At 42.6% G+C, this 20,698-nt stretch overlaps 2 protein-coding genes and 1 long non-coding RNA gene across 3 annotated transcripts; 1 reads left to right on the top strand and 2 right to left on the bottom strand.

Moving 5' to 3' along the window:
• Nucleotides 1-787: 787 nt before the first annotated feature.
• Nucleotides 788-2,478, bottom strand: LOC108126691 (UDP-glycosyltransferase UGT5-like). Its single transcript, XM_070276961.1, has 3 exons — nt 2,256-2,478; nt 1,531-2,196; nt 788-1,473 (listed from the first exon to the last, which is right to left on the bottom strand). The coding sequence occupies exons 1-3, from the start codon at nt 2,395-2,397 to the stop codon at nt 788-790; spliced, it is 1,494 nt and encodes a 497-aa protein (XP_070133062.1). The 5' UTR covers nt 2,398-2,478.
• An 8,161-nt stretch (nt 2,479-10,639) lies between these two features.
• LOC138925851 (uncharacterized) lies at nt 10,640-13,450 on the bottom strand. Its single transcript, XR_011442091.1, has 2 exons — nt 13,370-13,450; nt 10,640-13,307 (listed from the first exon to the last, which is right to left on the bottom strand). It is a non-coding gene; the product is annotated as an uncharacterized lncRNA (long non-coding RNA).
• A 6,520-nt stretch (nt 13,451-19,970) lies between these two features.
• LOC108126983 (uncharacterized) lies at nt 19,971-20,620 on the top strand. Its single transcript, XM_017243785.3, has one exon. It carries the CDS (start codon nt 20,083-20,085, stop codon nt 20,575-20,577), a length of 495 nt encoding a protein of 164 aa, XP_017099274.3. The 5' UTR covers nt 19,971-20,082; the 3' UTR covers nt 20,578-20,620.
• The last annotated feature ends 78 nt before the right edge of the window (nt 20,621-20,698 follow it).

Genomic DNA, 20,698 nt, shown 5'->3' with positions numbered 1-20,698 from the left:
GCGTTTCGCATTCATTCGAATTTCGAACAGTATCGGGCACAAGGACTCCCAGGCGACAGGCAAACTTCTGGCCAAAACCAAACTGGAGTTGGAAGGTCGAAGCTCGCGCATGGCTAACATGGGTCCGCCATTTTGCGAAGAGAGTGCGGAGAGTGGGACGTAAAATATGCGGAAGTGGAAAGTATGATGCGGAAGTCTGTATGACTGCGATTGCTAATGGATGTCGACTCAGAGCCCGGGGGCTTGGGGGCTCGGCCATGGGGATGACGGGCGGGATGAGGGCCTGGTGGATCGACTATACGGTCGAATGGATTTCAAATTTTCAAGTGGAGTCCACCCTCTGCCATTTTCCATTTTGGTCCTGAGCCGAGCAACAGGAGAAAAAGATGCAGCAACGACTGGGATTTTGAGCCACGCTCAGCTAGTTTTTCGGGTATCAAGTCCAGCGGTGTACGAAGTTAGATAAACGGATTAAGTGGCAACAATGTCGCAACAACAGGACACAGGACCCACACATAACCACAGGTCCTGTGGAACGGAGTCACCGGGCATGCCGCACGGTTGGCATTATGGTCGAGAAGAGGGCAACCAAAAGGTGGCACTACTATTCCAATCTTTTGCCACCTATTCGTTAGCCAAAAATCAATATTCCATTAAAAACTAGATGGTAATTCGATGTTTTAAAAAGATTCGAGGGCTTTGCTCTTAATAATCTATTGGTAAAAAAAATGTTCATTGATTATTGAGTCCATCACCACTTTCTATTTAATTCATAGAATTTTTTTATTTAGTTCTGTTTTGATTTATTTTTAGTTAAAGTTTTCTTTGATTTTTTCAAGTTTAATGAAAACAATTTCCGACAAAAAAATCTTAAAGCTAATATAGTCATGAAGCCAATAAAAACTACCAATCCAATAACATCCAATAAGTAGAATTGGTACCAAGCCAAGTCAACTCCATAAGCCACCAAATGTGGTGCTCCTCGATGGGTAATTACATATTCTATCCAGTATATGGCAGTGTCCATCGCACTCAGAGGGCGATTCCGGTACACCCGTGAGGCCTCGTTCATATTGATCCTGTACTTGGGATTCTCAAGGAGCTCAATGAGAGAGGATCGCAGCTCATCTTCTGATAGACGACGGTAGTCTAGGACAAGTGCAAATCCCAAGCTTTTTCCTCTTTGAAGATTCAAAGACTGGTCGCCATAAACAGGCATGCCGAGCACTGGTACTCCATGGTAGACTGCCTCTTGGATCCCAAAAAGCCCTCCATGGGCGATAAAGACTTTTATGTTAGGATGTGCCAAGACATCTCCCTGTGGCAACCACTTGTGAACCTTCACATTGGATGGCAGCTCTGGCAATGTCTCATTCTCGAACTTCCATAAAACTCGCTGCTTTAAGCTGCTGAACACATCAAGAAATATTTTTAGCTTTTCAGGAGGTAGCTCGGCGCTTCTCACTTGGGATCCTAAAAAATTGTTTAATTTATAAATAAGTTTAAATTATTCTAAGATTCAACACTCACCCAAACTAAAGTAAATAACTCCATGGGTAGCTTCATCAAGAAACTCTTGCAGATCCTTTGGCAATCCTTTGGAAGGCTGAATGTGAAGACCTCCTACTTGAATCATGTTGAAGGACGTGGGTCTGGGAGAGGCCAATGGCAGGTAAGTGTTCAGCAAAATAGCTGAAATATTCCGTTCCAGCTCCTTGATTGTGGGAACTCTGACCAATAAATTGGAAAAGTGTTTGCGTAGGATGGCATCCTGTTCCGGGTAGTATTTAAACTCTCGATACAGATCCTCAGATCCGCTGACAAAAGCATTGCCAACGCGCTCCCAAAAAGGCATGCGATCGGTGTAGGCCATCCATTTATGGGGAACATACGACCAGGGGGACACAATGCCCACCAACTGACTCAAATAGTTGGCATACCCTGAGGTGGAAAGGGTAACAATGGGTATCTGGTACAGGTGGCCCAGGATAAGGGCTCCCTCGTTGAAGAACTGTTCCGTAAGCAGCAAGTCGTACTTTCCAACTTTGTTTTTCTCATTGATGACTGCCTGGATCTCCGGCTGCTCAAAGGCGAAGTTAGTATTGTGAATGCCCATCGTATATACCATTCGGAAAAAGTCGAATATGGGCAGGTCTGTCAGTTCCATAGCACTGCTTATTTTAGTCGTTTCTCTTACTAATTATCAAGAAAGTTCTATTTACTTAAAAGTGCTTTCAAATGTTTAGGCTACTTACTGTCACTCCAGTTATCATATGGGGCAAATAAAATCTCCTTGTAATTTGGACCCAGATCCTCTTTCCCCATTGAAACGGGCGTTACAAAAGTCACTTCGTGTCCACGTCTAACCAGCTCCCGGATAATGGCATTTGTCATCATAAAGTGACTTCTGGCCGGACAGAAAAATGCGGCCAGAATCCGAGAACCAGTTCCCAAATTGGGCAGCTGGAGACTCACCAAACTCAGCAACCAGACGTGAAAAATGTAAATAAATTTCTGTTGATAAACAAACAATTGGGTCAACAAGAAAAAAGTGTGGCGATAACACCAAAAATCATGCTCGAATAGCTGAGATTATTTAAAAGTTGATTAGGCCTTAACTTATCAGAGACCTACAGATAACAGCCAAATATTTCAGTTGCTTATTTTTAAACTTAGGTGACGAAAGTTTTTTTAATATGAATACTTTCCTTTAAATTCATATTTTTAATTTGAAAGATATTTATTTAAAATTCTTTATTTTTTCGCTGTAATCTGCACAAATTTTATTGTAAGAAATCAATAAAATATTCGACTAAAAACAACAAACCATTTTTGGAAGAGCTTGCCACAACCTCCTCCAACAAAATTGGAAAAACGACTGGTGAAAGACCTCTTTTTTGAGTTGAATGGCTATCTCACGTCTATGGAATTATTATTTAATGACGTTGAAGTTATCTTTTATTTAAAGAAAAATTCAAGAATCATTAGCAATGCATACAGGCTCTTGAGCCATATAATCGTATAAGATATACATTTATTATCTTTATTTGCTGACAATATATATTTAATTATACTTATAATAATTGTATTTAATTCAGTCTTGACTTAACCCTATTATCAAGTAATTTTATTATTAAGATTTATTTTTAATAACATTTAATTATACATTTTTATTGTTGAATGAGAGAGACTATCTTGGGCACTATTTGAAAGACTTTTACAGCATCCCCTAAACAAGTACTTTTACATATCTTATTGAGAATCCTTGTGTTGTTCGGAATTCTAAAACATTTATGGGGTTCACTACCCCAGAATGGGCTTACAGATTCGGATCTAGACCCATTTTACCTGCAGTTTAAAGCGCAGTGCCCCAGAGGACCGGCTCGGGTCCTTTCAACCTGTTCCCTTGCTTTTTATTTTGCGTTCCCACCGTTCGGGCCATGAGCCACTTGTGAGCCCTCCCCCACTCGTGTTGTGTCCTTCTGCGTTTAATCAAACACACTTCCGTTGCAAACAGCTTGAGCTGCTTCAATCAAACAACAACCACAAATATTTCAAGTGTGGCTGGTTGGAGGAATGACTGCCACTGGCCGGGCTGTCGGCTGGTGGTTCGACAAGCCCGTCTTTCTGAGACAAAACTCGTCGGCAAAGGAAATACCACAACGTTGTTGTGATCAGGTCGGTTGGTGATGAACCCTTTGCAAGGCCCTTGAGTGGAGTAGCTGCCATTGCCCATCATTGTTTCTGCATGTGGTTGGAGGAAAGTGGGTGAACAATTCCGGTTTTCAGCCAAATGATGACTAAGCCCATATTTAGGCATCGTTAGGCAGCCTTTTTGCAGTCCGTCAGTCGACAGTCGTCCGTCAGCAGTCCACTTGAAAATCACGTGGAAATATTATTCGCAAATTATGCGCCTAATTAAAAACAGCGCCTGTGGGTACAGGTTAAGGCCGAAAAACTCATTGAACCTCCAGCCGGGCCAAGTCGAGTGTCTGGCCGCGCTGACCAGACGACCGGGCAGACGAGAGTCCTCTGGCTCCATGCCACTTGTTAGCCCTTTGGCTGCAGTTCAGTCCCTGTGCCACCCACATCCACAGGCACATCCACACCACCATTCTGCACCACTCAATTATTGGAGCCCTGATTTATTGCGGAGGAAACTCCGACTCTTTTTTCCACTCGGGTTTGGGGAAAGACGAGTTATTGGTGTTCCTCTTCCTTTTTTTTTTGTTTGATGAAATCCATTCGAATGGGGGGGCGGCTGTTCATTTGCATTTCTGGGGGGCTGGGGACGGTTATTGGTGGTTGACCGCCAGGCAAAGGGATGATAGCAATTTCAAGTGCAATTTTCCATTCAGCCAGCGATATGTATCGAGGTTGTGAAGAATCGAGAGGTTCCATGAATACCTATTTCACCTTTGTGTCTGAGAGTTGGCCAAAGTTTCTGATAGAGTCTGTGCCAACTACTCAAATATTCAGATAACGTCGAGCTTTTCATCTTAATTTAAGTTGTACATAAAAATTACGTAAACAAGGTTTTAACTCAATTTCGCAGCCAGCCAATAAGCCAATAAACATAACTTGTTTACACAAAAACGTTCTCCGTGCTCCGTGCATTTTGTTCATATATTTGTTTTGTGTTTCCATTCAAATATTTGTGCAACAAATAAAATTTAAATCGTGTTTATTTGTTGCTATTTACTTTGGGGGCTTAATATAAAAACCTTTTCAAAACCCATACAACGCCGGGTGTGCGAAAAGTGTACTCCAATTTGAACCCCAAAGGGGCACTACATAATTTTACCTCGTTGACCTAAAAAAAGGATTCCAAAGTTAAATTTAAAATTTAATTAAGTCACAACTCTTTCTGGTCCCCCTTTTAAGCAGATTTTCTCGCCCTTAATCTACAAGTTAATTTCTTACAAAAATAAGCAAGTGCCTGGCATAATTGAATTTCGTGAGCAACATGTGCCGGGTCCGAGTCCCAAAACACAACTTCAAGCCAAATCCGTATTCCGATTCCAATTTCGATTCCGATCCCCCGAAATGAGGCCCAAAATACCACTTTATATAATACTGTTGACATATGTTAATCAGGCGTACGAACACGCGCCACAACGAGAGGCAGAGGCAGAGGCAGTGGCAGTGGCAGGCACTAGGTCGGCGAGAGGGGGCAAGGATAAATCCGAATCGGAACGTGTGGATGATGTTGCTGCTTCTACGGATGATGATGATGTTGCTGGCGAGCCCGGTGAGGGGGTGGTGGGGTGATGGTAATGAGGTTGCTGCGGGGCGGGTCAAAGGCATTAATTCGAATTCAATCTGCAAGGCTCAGCCCGGCGACAAAGTAAAAAGCCTATTTGAGACACACACACAGACTCAGAGAAAACCCGGCCCAGGAAGATAGAGATGCACGAGATGGACGGGGGGGTCCCGGGGCCAGGACCGCCACGGAAACAATCTGATTGGAATAAAAGCTGGCGAGTGGTGGGGGCAAAAGGACTTTTGAAACAAGGGTTGTCCTCCACTTCGACGTCTGTTGGCAGTTCGGCAGATAATTTAATTTCGGATTCGCATGAGCGATGAGATAAAGCCCACGGCCAGGAACGGAACGTGAGGGTGAATCGGACGGCGAGCATATTGATGCAATCAACTAATCTTCGCGCTTCCGTAGCCCCGGCCCAACCCCCTTACTGGCGTACTATGTCCATGGCAGTTATTCTACAGATAGCACGCATTTGATAAGCCAAAAAAAAAAAAGAATAATCATTGTCCGTCTGTCCGTCAGTTTTTTTTTGTGATTGATTTTAAATATCTAAAGCCAGATTGAAGAGTTGATGATCACTATTAGTTTTAGATATAAAGCACTGACTTTTTTCAACATAAATTATATATTATTTTCTCCCATTTGTAATGTATTTACCTCATTTGTCTCTGAGTAATTAATAAGAACGATCCGCTCCGATTTCGATCTGTTTTGTGCACTGAGGCGGCCAAAAGGGTTCTCCATTTAACGGCCCGAATTCAAACAGTTTGTGGAGTGGCAGCTTCCATTTGGTAATTTGCCAAGACAACAACAAAAGCATAAGTTTTCTACTTTGTATTTTGTCCACCAGACACTGCCCCTCATTCCCTTACTTGGCCAACATTATTATTTTCTTCTTTTTTTCTTCGTTTGCAATTAAACGCAATTGCGTTGTTGGGCAGTTGGAGTAACCGCCCTTCTGCACAAACCCCTCGGCATATATACATATACTATATATACCCCGATTTTCTGCCCGACGCGACGTCGCCATCGACAACGTCGCCTGTCGCGCTTTTAAAACAGTTTCCTGTGCGCTAAATGGCGTTTTTGTGTTGGGGCCCATCTTCTTCTCCCGATTCAGGAGCAGTTTCCTCCTGTTTTTGTTTTCCATCAGCGCGGGGAGCGGCGAAGGAAGGAGGTCGGGACATTCACTGCAGGCGGCGATAGTTTATGTCTATATGTATACCCGGCAAAAATGGCGACATTAAATGAGCAAAAACTTTTTTATATCATTTCTTTGCACTACCCGGGGGAGTCCTAGGCGGCCTGCACTTAAAGAAACCCCTTTTTATTAAATAAAGTATCTCAAAAGCAGACTTAGGGATGACAAAAATATAAAATACACAAATCCAAATTTTTATAAAGACTTATTAAGCTTAATCCAATTTTTTGGAACTATTTCTCATTGCCATTTTTTCCAATGCACTTCTGGGTGCATTTCTTAAACAATTAAAACTTTGCTCGTCTACCTACAAAGTTGCCAATTTGGATAACCTCTAAACCAGAACCAATGACAGCATGGCCAAAAGAGGAGTGACTGGGAGCAAGAGGCCAGGGGCATGGTAGTCGAATGAAAAGCGACAAGAAAAACCAAGCCAACGAACGAGCGACAATGAAAATGAAAAACTTTAGCGCAGAGCAGTCAAAACCAATTTGGAGAATTTAATTAAAATTGCAAAACTTTGGCAACTGATTAAATTTTCCAACAAGAGACACAGAGATACGCGCGGGGACAGGTAAAAAGCTTAAAACAACCAAACCAAACAGAACAAAAAATTATAATAAAGACGACACGACAAGTTTAAATTTTTAAACCAAGCCCCCCAAAAGGCAATCCTGAAAAAAATCTACATTCGCTTTCGTTTGCAGGGAAAATGTTCCATTCCAGGAATAAAATAACATCAAATATACATACATATATACGCTGATGTTTGTGGGTATACGCCAGTGTGTGCATAAAATATGGCAGCCGAGGCGAGGCAGGACGAGGATTTAAGCCAGCCCAAAAACAGAAGGACACCAGTCCTGGGATCTGGCTCTGGCCGACTCTGGCAATGGCAGCCATCATCATCATCATCATGGTCGTCAGCAGCAGGAGCAGCAACAGCAGTGGCAGCAGGAGAATCATCACCAGAGGGACCAGCAAGCGGCAGACGACTACGAGGAGGACGACGACGACGACTGGCAAAGTTTCCCCAATTTAATTTCATCATACTCCCGGGTGTGCGTTGAACTAACGAATGAAACGAAGGCCCCGCCAACGGAATGGGGACGAAAACACGGAGGGCAGACATCCATCGCCCAGCAATCACGTAGACGAAGCTGGTCCTCTTTTACCCACCATGCCCCTCATCTCATCTGGGGGTGGCTCTCCAATCGCCGGGATGGCCATGGCGTTCGGTTGAGTGGGTTTTTATACCAGCGACTGAGGTCGGAGGACTGAGGACCGAAGACCGTGGATTGAGGGATTGAGTTGGGCGGGACTCTGTTATTTTAATGAAAATTGAAAAGTGCCGGGTGCTCCCCACTCGACTTGGCCCCAGTTCCTGCTCCAGTTCCATTCCCGTGGACAGCGCATTAATTTCAAGATGTCTTAGTGGGCACTTCATGAATATTGGTTATTCCTTTGCTGTCCGGTTTTTGTGATAAATTAGGCTTAAAGTTGTTTTGAGTCTAAAATTATTCCTTTTTTTTTGGGGGATGTATAGTGTGGGCATTTATTTCAATATTAAAACCAAAGTTTATGGGGGAGATTATGTTACAAATAGGGCTAAGCAATTTAAGGTCGAACCTGTTACTAGTTGTTAGATATTGCAAAAATAAGTTATCAGATAATACCTATTTTAACAAGAAGCTTATTTTCCAACAAATAAATATTTTCCATCCCACAATACTACAATTTTTTAAAATTATAATAATTATAAATCATTATCTTGGAAATGAATTGATGTAATCAGAAACCCTATCTATGTAAGCCCGTAACCTTCAATCTCCGGCTTATGATGCCCGTATTTTATTGTCAACCACAGAACAAGGATCCGGATGACACCCAAATCTGGCGAACAGGGTCCAGGGCCAAGCTAATTAGCACCCATAAAACGCACATAAATACGCGCAGGCCAATAAATTATAGATTATGACTTTGGTGCCACCCCCACAGCCATGTTTTGGCCACAGAATCGCTCCAGCCCGCTCAAGTCAAACCGCAGCCAGACCCAGACAGACAGGCAACAGTTTCATAAAATTTCCAGTCGAGTGCGCAGAATCTCAATCATTACTTAGGGGAATGGGAACTCGAATCAGACTTAAGGCGGATGCATGGAACAGTGCGATGACTTCCGGTATTAACTAATTTTTTGCGCCTTTTCCCCCACGAACATCTTTAAAGCCACGCCAAGGTTGTGCAAAAAAAAAAAAAGGAGGAAATAATCCCATACTTCCATACACGATGCTATCCTATCCCTGGAGTAGCCGAGTAAGTGGGATTGGAGTTGGAGGTCCGGGGTTTGGGGTGAACTAATCCCTAGCACTCGTGATGCCTTTGGCAAATACTTTGCACCGCCGACTGCGCGACGAATTGGAAGCAATCCGCTGTCTGTCTGCACACAGACTCCACTTGCCGCCCACTCCACTTGGGTGGTGCCACCCCTGGTGGTAGTGGTGGTGCGGCTGCATGGGCGGTGCTCCTGGCTGGGGGTTGCTCGCAAAAAGTGGAAAAGGCGGAAAAAAAAATCTTAAACAAAGTATCGGGCCACGGCAGCCAAGCGCAAAGTGAAACGAACCAGAGCCGGAGTTGGGCCTGAAGCCGGAGCGGGCACCCGGAGTACTTGAGGCCACTCGTCACTCCGAAGTCCGGATTTTAGGGGGACGGCGGAGTTTCGGGGCCAGAATGGGAGGAGGCTTAGAGTCAGTCGCAGTCAAGTGAGTCTCGGGCAAACAGCGAAGAGGAGTTAGTTCTGGTTCAAAGCCGCCTTCTGTCAAGACATCAGAAATTATCTAAGCATTGCCTCTCTAGCTTGACATGTAGCTAAAATTAAATAGTTACATTAAAACCAGAAAACTTAAATATTAAACCAAAAGCCAACCCCCTATAGTATCTGTATCTTTCAATTCAAGTCATTTGTTTTGAAAATTACCAGAATTATTCTTTTTGCTTTCCCTCTTGGCACTTTTCGATTCATTGAATGGAAAAATTATAGACAACTAATCGATGTTGCGTCTCAATATAAACTTTTCCCGATTCCCGACATTTCCTTCTGGATCAAGTTGGCAAGGTGTTTGCGCTTGTTTTACCAACAATTTGCTCGTCTAATGGCCCACAGTCGAGTCTGGAATAGGCTGGCAAATGTTTTCCACTTGGCCAACACCAACAAAAGTCTTTGTGATGGCTTTAGGGGTTTTCACTTTGTTTGTTTGTTGGCCCGGTGTAGAGCGCGAACTTTTTGTTGTTTTGCGGCATATTTACATTTTTTTGGTAACAGTTTCGTAGGAGCAACTTTTTGGGGAGAACCATTTAGGAGTGTTTAGGTGTGGATTTAAGGCTTTCGTTTAAGAGGATAAAATATGACTACACCTCTATAATTTACCAAAAAAAAAATATCTTTATTTTTTTAATCATTGACAAAATCTCCATGCACTCGTTGAGTGGAACCATTAGGCAAAAATCAAACCTAACGCAACCTCAAGGGTCTCTTTCATTGTGTTTTCCCTTTTTTTTATGAATGAACCAACATAGTGCCAATTCATTAGAAATTTCACAATATAATGTGGCAGAGAAGGTGAAATGGAGAAAGCGGATTACTGGCAATAATAACAAACAGCATTTGACTCTTGGGTTCAGTTTCAATTTTGAGTTTCTAGGCACTCTCGGGGCAATTCACATGAAATATGTTCGATCCGAGACAAGGACTCTGCAACTCGCTTGTTGAACAATGCCCAATGACGAATGACGCATTATTCCCGACGTCGAATTGTGTCACTGACAGCAGCATTCAGGGACATTTCCTTTACCATTCTCCCCCGCATCCTGGACGTTCTAATGTTTTTTGCACCCCTACATACCTAGAGAGAGCCAGGAACGGAGGCCGAACAATAAATAATGCCAATGTCATGTTGTTTAAGGTGTATAGGCCCTAACATAATGCGCAATCATTCATTTTGACTGACCCGGCTGCCCCCAGACCATGAAAGTGTGAAAAATGCATGTGAACAATTTGATTGATTTAACTTGATTTTTTCCAAGTTGCCAAACCTCAAAATTAGTCGTTGGGGGGGGACTGTATATTTGACAGGCAACAAGGAAAATCCCATCTTTGCTTCCCAAAAGACTGCGGGTTTAATTTAACAATTTATTCAACAGAAAAACGTAAGTTTTAATTTTTGGAAATAAACATATTTTGAATTTGAAAACAGCAAATCAACCGAAAAAGTAACCCAATAATAATTCAAAAATAATTTTTTTTAACATAATCAGAATGCGCTCCCACCAAGTAGGAACCTTGGGTGCATACAAGAAAAAAATCGCAATATATAGAAGAGCCATGGCTATAAAAATAGTTAAACAAATTACTCCGACCACATAGATTGAAGGACTGTTCGATGGTGGGGACAAGTTCGAACCCGAGCCCAAATAGCTGACCAGAGCCCCATGTTCTTGGTTGGATCGTTTTTTCTTATACTTCTTATTTTTCACCTGTTGCTGTTCAAACTTGATGCGCAACTCTTTGGCATAGTTGATCAACAATGAAGAATGTTTTCTCATTTCCCTTACCAAATTTTCATCCATGGATGGAAGGCCCCATTGATGGAAATTCTCGTTCATCCTGTTCAAAAACTCTTGACTGGGCAAAACGCATTCGTCTAAATTGGGAAAATTTTTTAAAATCGCAGTCGCAAGCCATACATCTTGTCTTGAAAGTAGAGCATTGGGCGAACCATTTTGTTCAGATTTTTGGACAACCAAATCCTTATTTTTCTTTGCTTTGCAAGTCACATCTTTTGACTTTCGAGAGAAGTTTTTAACTGCAAGAGAATCATTGGTTCCACATTTTTTGTCAACGCCGTCCATACCCCTTTCACAAGTTTTATATTGAAGTTTCGTAGTATCTAAGATTTCATCTACCTTTTGCTTTCTGTTAGTCTGCTGTTTCGCTTTCTTAGGCTTTGGCGACTTGGGTTTCTCATTAATATCCAAATTTGTTGCATTTTTGCATAAAACACCTTTTGGCCTTCGCGGAGAGTTTTTAATTTCGAAAAATTCATATTTTTTGCCATCATTGTACGAGCAGTTCTCACTTTGATCCTCCTCGGTATTGTCTAAGGGTATCTTTAACGTGATATCATCAAGCTTATGACTAAGCTCAAGATCTGGGATATTATCCAAATTGTCCACGCTTAGAGGTTGTCTTAGATTTATGGGAGTCTTACTTTTTACTGGTTCTTTTTTTACATCTGTTGAGCTTTGAGAAACTTTATTTTTCATCGAATCGTCATTATCAGATTCTGTCGAATTCAGGTTCCAGTCTTTCTTATTTTGAATCACTTCCTTCTTGTTATTTTTTGAGGGTTTCGTTAAATTGAACTCATTATCATTATAAGGATGTTTAGCAGGATCTTGGATTTCATTCATATGGTCATCCAAATGTTCCAAACTCAAAGGTTCATTGACAGTGGGATGATTTGACGACTCGCATTTATCAAAACTATCCAGAAGTCTACCTATTTGGATAGTTGTATCCGAATCTCTCATTACTTCGATTGTATCATCATTTGCCTTTGGCGGAGAGTTTTTAATTTCGAAAAATTCATATATTTTGCCATCATTGTATGAGCTGTTCTCACTTTGAACTGTTTCCTCCTCGGCATTGTCTAAGGGTATATTTAACGTGGAATCATCAAGCTTATGACTAAGCCCAAGATTTGGGATATTATCCAAATATTCCAAGCTCAGAGGTTTTCTTAGCTTTATGAAAGTCTTACTTTTTACTAGTTCTTTGTTTACATCTATTGAGCTTTGAGAAACTTCATTTTGAATCGAATCATCTTTTTCAGATTTTTTCAAATTTAGGTTCCAGTCTTTCTCATTTTGAATCACTTCCTTCTTGTAATTTTTTGAGGGTTTCATTAAAGTGAACTCAGTAACATCCTCAGGATGTTTAGCAGGATCTAGGATTTCATTCATATGGTCATCCAAGTGTTCCAAGCTCATAGGTGTTTGTAGCTTATTCACAGTCTGATGATTTGGCGACTCGCATTTATCAATACTATCCGAAACATTCCCTATTTCGATAGTTGTATCCGAATTTCTCATTACTTCGATGGAATCATCATATGGTCTTCGAGGAGGCTTTTTATATTCAATCATATCGTAACTATCAATTTTGTTGCCGTCAGAGTCCCTCTCACGTTTTATAGCTGCCTCCATATTATTTTCTAGGGTAATTTTTGCTGTGGGCTTAGCATTCTCATGGGGAAGTTTATCAGAATCCGGGAATACATAAAAATCGTCTTCCTTTGGTTGTTTTCTCGGCTTCCTCGATGAGGAACGACTTGAGGACCTGGACTTTCCAAAAGACTCATTATTTTTAGCTACTTTGTTTGGAGAACGCTTTGGCCTTCGAGGAGAGGTAATTTGCTCAACCAGCTCCTCCTTGGTGATTTCCCTAACGTTGTCTCGACGTAAGATCAAACTATTTATAGTCTCAGGCCCTAGTGATTTTGACCGTTTTTTTGGCAATAATCTATTCATTACGTTGCAGGCTGTTGACCGACCACTCTGGAATTGCAAGACATCGAAGAGATCCCTTGCGCTGACCGCATCATACTTAACCTTGGAACCATCTTTCAAATATTCTATTTTCTCTCCAAAGTTCGCTTCAACACATGGAATATTTGAGTCGTTTTTAGATCCGGATAGATGGTCATTTCTCTTTGAATCATTGGCTTTCATAAAGTCACTCATAATGAATGGTAGTAGTTTTATTTTTGGTTGATTGTACGGCAACTTGTTAGGAAAAGAATATTTTTTAATAAAATAAAATGTAAATTTTTTTCTACGATATTTACGATGTGATCGGTTGAATAAATATATGATATTTGATGAAGTTTTCGGAGTTCTATTGACACATTTATGTATTTCAGGCAAGGCCTATTATGTTCTAAAAGAGGCGATAAAAAAAACACTTCAATAAAAACCACATCGGGCACACCAGTCTTAAATTCAAAACCCAAACCTTTAACTTTTCTCATTTGTGCTCGTACAATGTCCTTAGAATATTTTTCCTTTATTTTAAATAGAAGTTTTACATTTACACTTGAACCCTGCTGGCAGTTGAACGCTTAGCGAGCTGTGGGGAAAGGACCTCTCCACTCACGCGTTCTGCCATCGCCTGTCAGTCAGCTAGACATCGGCGGAACGTCATCGTTGAGGCACAAGAACAAAAGGACTTCCGGTGACGTTTAAATGCGTGGCATGTCACAGCGCAGCGGCAGACAGCAGCATCCTGGCTGAAGGCTCAAGCTTCAGGAGCGGCGTGCGCCGGCAGGAAACGCGCCAGATCCCAGAGGGGGAGCCAGGGCCCAGGGGTTGTCCCATGAACTTGCATTTCATTAATGCATATTTTTTGGGTGGAATTTGAACAAAAAACGGTGGAGAGAAAACAAAACTTTGGCATTGATTACACTATTGACTAATGAAGCGGCAGCCACCCTGGCGGCAAGTTCAAGTACACATGTTTTGGGGCACGCCCATCATTCCCCTATACACCCGATTTCATTCGTATTACAATTCCCGCCCGCCCTGGCAGAGCTTCAATCAGCCAAGCAGAAGTCGCAAGTCTATCAACTTATTAATTTCATGAAGTGCCTGGCACATCAATGTCTTCCCATAGCTGCAGCAACAATAGGGGGAGCTCTGTCACCACCTAACAAGATCTGCACCACGCTCCAAGGACGACAGTCAGGACATGGACTAGGAAGGGGCGCATCGCATCATCACGTATGATTACGCACATTGTTCGTGCGCAGCACAAAATGCTGTCGAAAATTAAAATTCAGAGACCCTTCTACTTAACTTGGCTTACCTTAGCACTGTTGAGCACTGGGAGAACATTTTGGCAGATATTTTAAAAACTAGTTATTAGAAAAATGTTATAATAGTAATGCTACTATGCAACGGAACGGAGCTACTGGTATGCACCAGTGCTAGGAATAATCATTCAACTTTAAAAGCATTATAAGCATTAAAACCTTAAAAATTGTTGCTTAAACGTAAAAATACTCCTAGTAGTACCACCTATTTATAGTCTTTTGAAAATAAAATATTCAAAAACTATCTAAGAAACAAAAAATCCCATAAAATGTAGTGTAAAATGTTGCATAAACAAACACAAATTACAACATTAGAAGGTAAATAAAATAAAAAGTTAACCCCACAATAAACAATTTCTTGCAGTGTACACTAACGGGTAGCAAAATTTCGGAGGAGGAAAAAAAACGAGCCAAAACAACGACGTGATTGCATTACACAATCAAAACAGGCACAGCATCTCTCGCAGGGGTTGCCCCATGAACTTCGAACGGAACGGAACGGAGCTTGAGCCCAGCCCGGCCCGGCCCGGCAAAAAATCAAAGACGAGGCACTAAAGTAATAGACCCACCGACCGAATCCGAATGTGGAAACGTGTGCGTGGGCGTTGCAACTGCTACGCCCCATCATCAGAATCCAATCAAATTAACAACAACAGGCCACAGAAGCATCAGCAACAGGAGGAAAGGCGGAAAAGGGACCGGCGGCAGGAGGAACGGAACAGCCGCCGTGTCTGGGCTTATGAAGCCCCTGATGAATACCAGATCCCTTGGCCCAATCGCACTAGCGAAACTGAAATTCAAACTGACCCCCCGCCTGTCGATGGAACGTTAATTTCAATTTGATTTCCGTGCCGGAGAAAGAGGGAAACCGTGCGTCTGAGCAACAATTATACGGCAACTTCATTAGGTCAACATGCGGCAGGGTCGGAGAGCTGTATAGCTGTATAGCCGTCGAACTAGAGAAAGGGGGTGGCGGCCATGAGGGGGCGGGATCGTTGGTTTGCGGCTGACGCAATGCCGACGTTTGATGACGGAGGCGGATGCGTAAGGGGTAGATTAATCAGGGTAAAACTATTAATTAAATACCAATTCATTTCCGCAAATTCAAAGCACACACATACACACAGTCATAGATGGAGGCCAGCCCAACCATCCACCCACAGACGAGGTCCTTTGTGTGGGTTTTAGTTGGATTTCTATTTCAGCAGGAGAAACTACTTACAATAAGCACCGCAGTGGTTAGTTTGATTTGAATTCGGACGGGGATTTGGGTCTGGATTTTGATTTTCAAATAGCCATTACTGGGATACTCGTGTATCAGGGGTGCTGGGCCGGAAGTGTTTTCAGCCTATTTAAGTGCAGGTGTTATTGGACGAAAGTCTGGAATTTCGGGCAGAAAATGATATGTATCCATAAGTGGTTTCCTTTTTAAAGCCTGACTACCTGTGTGCTGATACAATAACTGACAAACCAGCATAATTTAGTCAAATCATTCAGCGTTAAATTAACCAAATCAGAAGCCCATAAATAGTCATTTAGGAGACAGTTTCACCCCTGTCAGGGAAAGTCCTAGCCCATCCAGTGATGACAACTCCAATTGCCCCAGGACATTGTATCATTCGCCAAACGAAACAGAGCCGAAAAAGGAGCAAAATGCAAATGGTAGCAAAAAAACGTAATAATAAAATCCCCAAGCTTATCAGTAAGCGCAGCAGTCAGGACTTCCACAAAAACAAAAAAAAAAGAGGAAAACCCCAACAGGCGAGGGGGTAAGGGGGTCGGCAATTGAATAGCCCAGAAAGATCTCGCGACGGAGAAAACGAGAGCGGGAGCTCTCCAGCTTTGCTCATCCGGTGTGTCAACAATTCCCAAGCTTCAACGCTTTGATGTTGCCAGGACCAGAGGTGGCGGTGCTCGATGAACAGGACGATGGAGGAGGCTGGAGAAGGCTGGAGGAAGAACTGACGGACGGAGCCACTAAGCCCAGACAGTGTCATCCACTCTGGCGGTGATGGCATCATTAACGCACATCCCGGCCTGCCTTTCGGGCACAGGCAGCCGTCACCGATGGTTCTCCGAGTCCTGAGTCCCTTGCAGTCCTGAATCGAGGTGCGCTCCCGTTTCCGGCTTTTGAAGTTCGAGCGGCAAGCTTTTAATTTTTCTTTGTTTTCACACTGGCGTTTGAGGCCAAAAGGCGTAAATTAATCGAAGGCTTAATTAGTAGACACCAGCCCAAGGACTCGTGGGCTCCCTGGCGCCGGCAACGTGGCGTATGATTAATAAACAGCTCCCTAGCTCCCTGGCGGTTGCATTCAACCGATTTATGTTTTGTACACTAATTATGGGCATCAATGAAGGTGAAGGTTGTCAATATTGCCGCAACCCAGTAAGGGAGGCGAAAAATTTCCATTTGAAATGTTTTGTAGGTTGCGAAAACAATGAGTCTCAGCCTCAGCAGCCTCAGCTGGGGGTGGCGGGTAATCCTCCCGTTTCGTTTCACTCCTTGGCCCGCTGTGAGCTCCACGCTCTATACGAGTACTGCGGCAACGTAGTTGGCTGCCACTTAATGTGTTTTGCATACTAATTAGGTTGTTTGGCGGCTGCCGTCACATTTTCACATTTCAAGTGTTGGAACAGGTGACAGAAAAAACTCAGTACCGTGCAAATGGGGAATAACAACAACAGAGGCAGTAGCAACAGACCCAACTGCACTTGAAAAGCCAACACTTTGAGCTGCAGCCAAGGAAGGTGATTTATTAGGGTTAGGCACTGCGGGGCTAACCAGTGCGCTACTTCAGAATTGAATATCAAAAATAGCTCACTACCAGCAGTGCCTGATTGCGTTATTTCCGCAACTTGAATGAAAAAATCGGCAAAAAATATTCGTGGGGCTGTTCGATTCATGGTCACATACAAATTAATTACAAAATAATACCATTTAAGTGGGCAATTAGGACAATCAGCCCAGCAACTAATCTGATCAACTGTTGGTCATAAAGATTTCGGCAATCAGGGTGCTCCCAACTCTGTTTACCTAATCGATAGTGCTGGAAAAACAGAGGCGTAGATTAGGTTCCCTAGGTGGTAACAAAAACACACGCGAACTTCTAGGGCCAGCCATAAAGATTGACCGATTGCATATATTTGAATATGCTTCGTATCTTATCGGGGGAGTTTGTGTATACATTATTCAGGCAGTAGCTGCTTGACAGTCGGCCATAGCCCAACCTGCATTCGTTCGGTGTCTTGGCTTTTTAATTTGAAAGCGAGATGAGTTTCCATGAAAATGCAGCAGTAACTTGTAAGAAGGGCGTTAGACAAAAACAACTACGGCGCCATAAGCTGTCAAAGAGTGAGGACGCAAAGTGAAAAATGTTTTAATTACTCATCTCTCTGGGCGAATCCGCAGACCTTTTAAGCCCCCGCTCCTTCTCACGACTGACGGCGTTTTCGAGCAGCCCTCACGGAGAGGTCAGCACCGAAACGAAGCTAAAGTCATTAAATTAAAAAACTTTGAGAAACTAAATTTTGATTGGAAATCCTTACGAAATGAGCATCCAATTCACTCAGAAATTGGCTCCAAAGGGCAAATTTGAAAGGGGTAAAGGCAATTGTTTTTTGGAATACTCGAATGCCTCCATTCTGAAACTCTCCGGTTGCCGTTGTGAGCTAAATAGTTCCCTCAGGGCCGCATCCACTCGAGCCGTGCTAATGAGAACACCCCAGGGACAACGGGACTCTGACACAAGGACGAGCACGAGTTCAGGACCCCAAGAAGCTGCATTATGCAAATACTCGTACGGGCGAGACAATTCCTACTGCATTGGTGGAGTGGAGAGCAGCAACCGAAGGATATTCTCAAGGAGCCCGAGCCGGAGATCCTTAGCCAGAGCCGGGGGCAATGCAGCGTGTTCCATTTGCACACATTTCGACAGGGCAATTAATTATGCTAAATTCGTTTAGAGCTGGAGATTGGTACACGGTTAAAAATGTTCGTAATAAGATAACAAGTGTGAATTAGAAGAAATCAAGTTAAATAAGGTTTTTAAGATTAATTCTCACTGATTTTTGAGTAAAGTGATTCAAAATTATATAATTCAATCCATAGTTATAAATCAGTAAATATTTAAAAACAAAATAGAATAAATGTTGCATTATTTAAGTTAGAAACAATTTGTTAAATAAACAATATTTAATGTTTTCAAGTTCATGATTATTGACGTGCCTAAAATAAATTAAAGATGAAACATCAAACATTAATCTACCCCGACTTCGACTTGATGCGGCAACCATCCTTGAAAACCGAATGGGGTTCCTTTGACCAGCAACTTGCTGGCCATAACCACCTTTGACCAAAGTATTAGATGCCCGTTAAGTGGGTCTGCGCTGAGATCCCAGCCCTGATGGGAAAGGTTCAGGCCTGGGCTGACATTTGCGCTGGCCATGCGCAATTAATTGCAAAAGTGTTTGCGGACAAATGGCGCTCGGCACACGTGTGGGGCCTGTCCTCTGAACCCCAGCTGGACATGGCCATGGGGAAGTCCTGCGTCAACAACAAGGATATGCCGGGGAATTTCTTTCTGCCAACTCGCCAGCGTTTATGCGACTCAAGTGGCACAGAGACCGAGTGCTGCGGCAGCTCTTTGCTTTGAGGTTATTTGCTTTTAATGACTCGCAAACTACACACACATACCCACATACCGTGGGGTACCACATGGCGTATGCGTCATGTGGGTGCTGGTCGTGTTTTGTGGAGTGCTTAAGTGTTTTCAGATATCGCGCATCAGTAGCCAACGCCAGCCAACCCTGTGCCCATGGTTTGTTGACTTTTAGACGATGTTTGTTTGTCAGCACAATTTTGTTTTCTTTTTTTTTTTTTCTCCCCACCCACCTTTTTTTTGTGCAAATATTCTAGGTTTTTTTTGCAACGTACTTTTTGGCTTTTCATCTTGGCATCAGCGCAGACAAGCAGCCCCATAAATGAGCTTTGAAGTTTGCATACGCGACGACATGGCATCGAGGCTGCATCTCGACGGCTGAAGGGATAATGCGGTGCAATTATAGACAGAGCCGGCCTGACAGCCACACAAATTCCCCCACCCCGCTTATATCCTTGAAAATAAATTGTTTTGTTAATTATTTATGGTTGGTTTAATGAGTGTGTGCCTTACTGTGGGCCGGCTGTACCCACTGTTCTCCGGTGGTCTGGTGGTCTGATGGTCTGGTGGCTCCTTCTTTCGGGACGTAGACTTTCATGAGTTTGTTATACTTTCGCATATTGCAATTATTTTAATGAGTTTTGCATTTAAGCGATTTTATGCAATCATCATCATTCGCAATAGTGTTGTTGGCATAAGGGAATATGCATAATTGCCGTTTTTGCATCATTAAAAAATAAATCGTTACATGTGGCCAGTAGACTCATTAAGAGTTGTGCGAATTGTATAGCCAAATGGTAAACCAGTTGTATCAATGGTCCCTCTTTTATTTAGCCACTGGACTAAATATAATTAAATATTATATAATAATTCTAGTCGAATCCTGACCCAGCAATCCGTTTTGAACTGTGCAACCTTTCAGTTTTTCAGTAGCTTGTCACTTTTGTAGCCGTTTGTAAATTTATTCCTAAGCTGAAAACTCCGGATTTTGTAAAAGTAAATTTCCAGTGTCAATCCATAAAAAAGAAAGCAATGGAGGAACTAATTGAAATCGGAAACGCTTATATAAATTCCATTGGCCTGCCCAACGAATTTAGCCGATACTGGAGCCATGTACAACATGTTCTGTTGGACCAGGACAACAACGGACGGCCCCATAACCTGCCGGACGTGGAGCTGGTGCCGCTGAATACAGTCCGCCACCAGGAGTTTGATCCTGTCCTCGCAGCGGGTGGAGATGGCCCCCACAACCATCCCCCTCCGATGCACCAAAACAACGGAATCTTGACCCCGGCCCTGATCATCTTCCGCTATCGGAGGCTCCGTATACCATTCTTCAGCTTCGAGCGTCTGATGCCTATTGCTATTCTGTTCTCCGGTGTTCTCTTTAGAAAGATGCTCATTCACTTTGGAATCCAAAATAACCAGGCATTCCTTTTCGGTCTGTCCTACAATACGCATTTTTTGATACTTCAATGCATTATGAACTTTGCCACGCACTGGATAAAGGACTTCCTAAGTGACTGAATAGAGTTTGCAAAATACAAACCTATATTTCATACGAAAACAATGTTTCTTTTATTAATGTTTAATAGGAAAACACTTTAATTGTTTCGTAATATTTCCACTTGTGGTCCTGATATTAAAA

This window comes from Drosophila bipectinata, chromosome 2L, assembly GCF_030179905.1.
Source record: "Drosophila bipectinata strain 14024-0381.07 chromosome 2L, DbipHiC1v2, whole genome shotgun sequence".
NCBI classification, from domain to species: domain Eukaryota; kingdom Metazoa; phylum Arthropoda; class Insecta; order Diptera; family Drosophilidae; genus Drosophila; species Drosophila bipectinata.
Note: the sequence above shows the minus strand (reverse complement) of the source record. Positions and strands in the feature narration are given on the sequence as shown.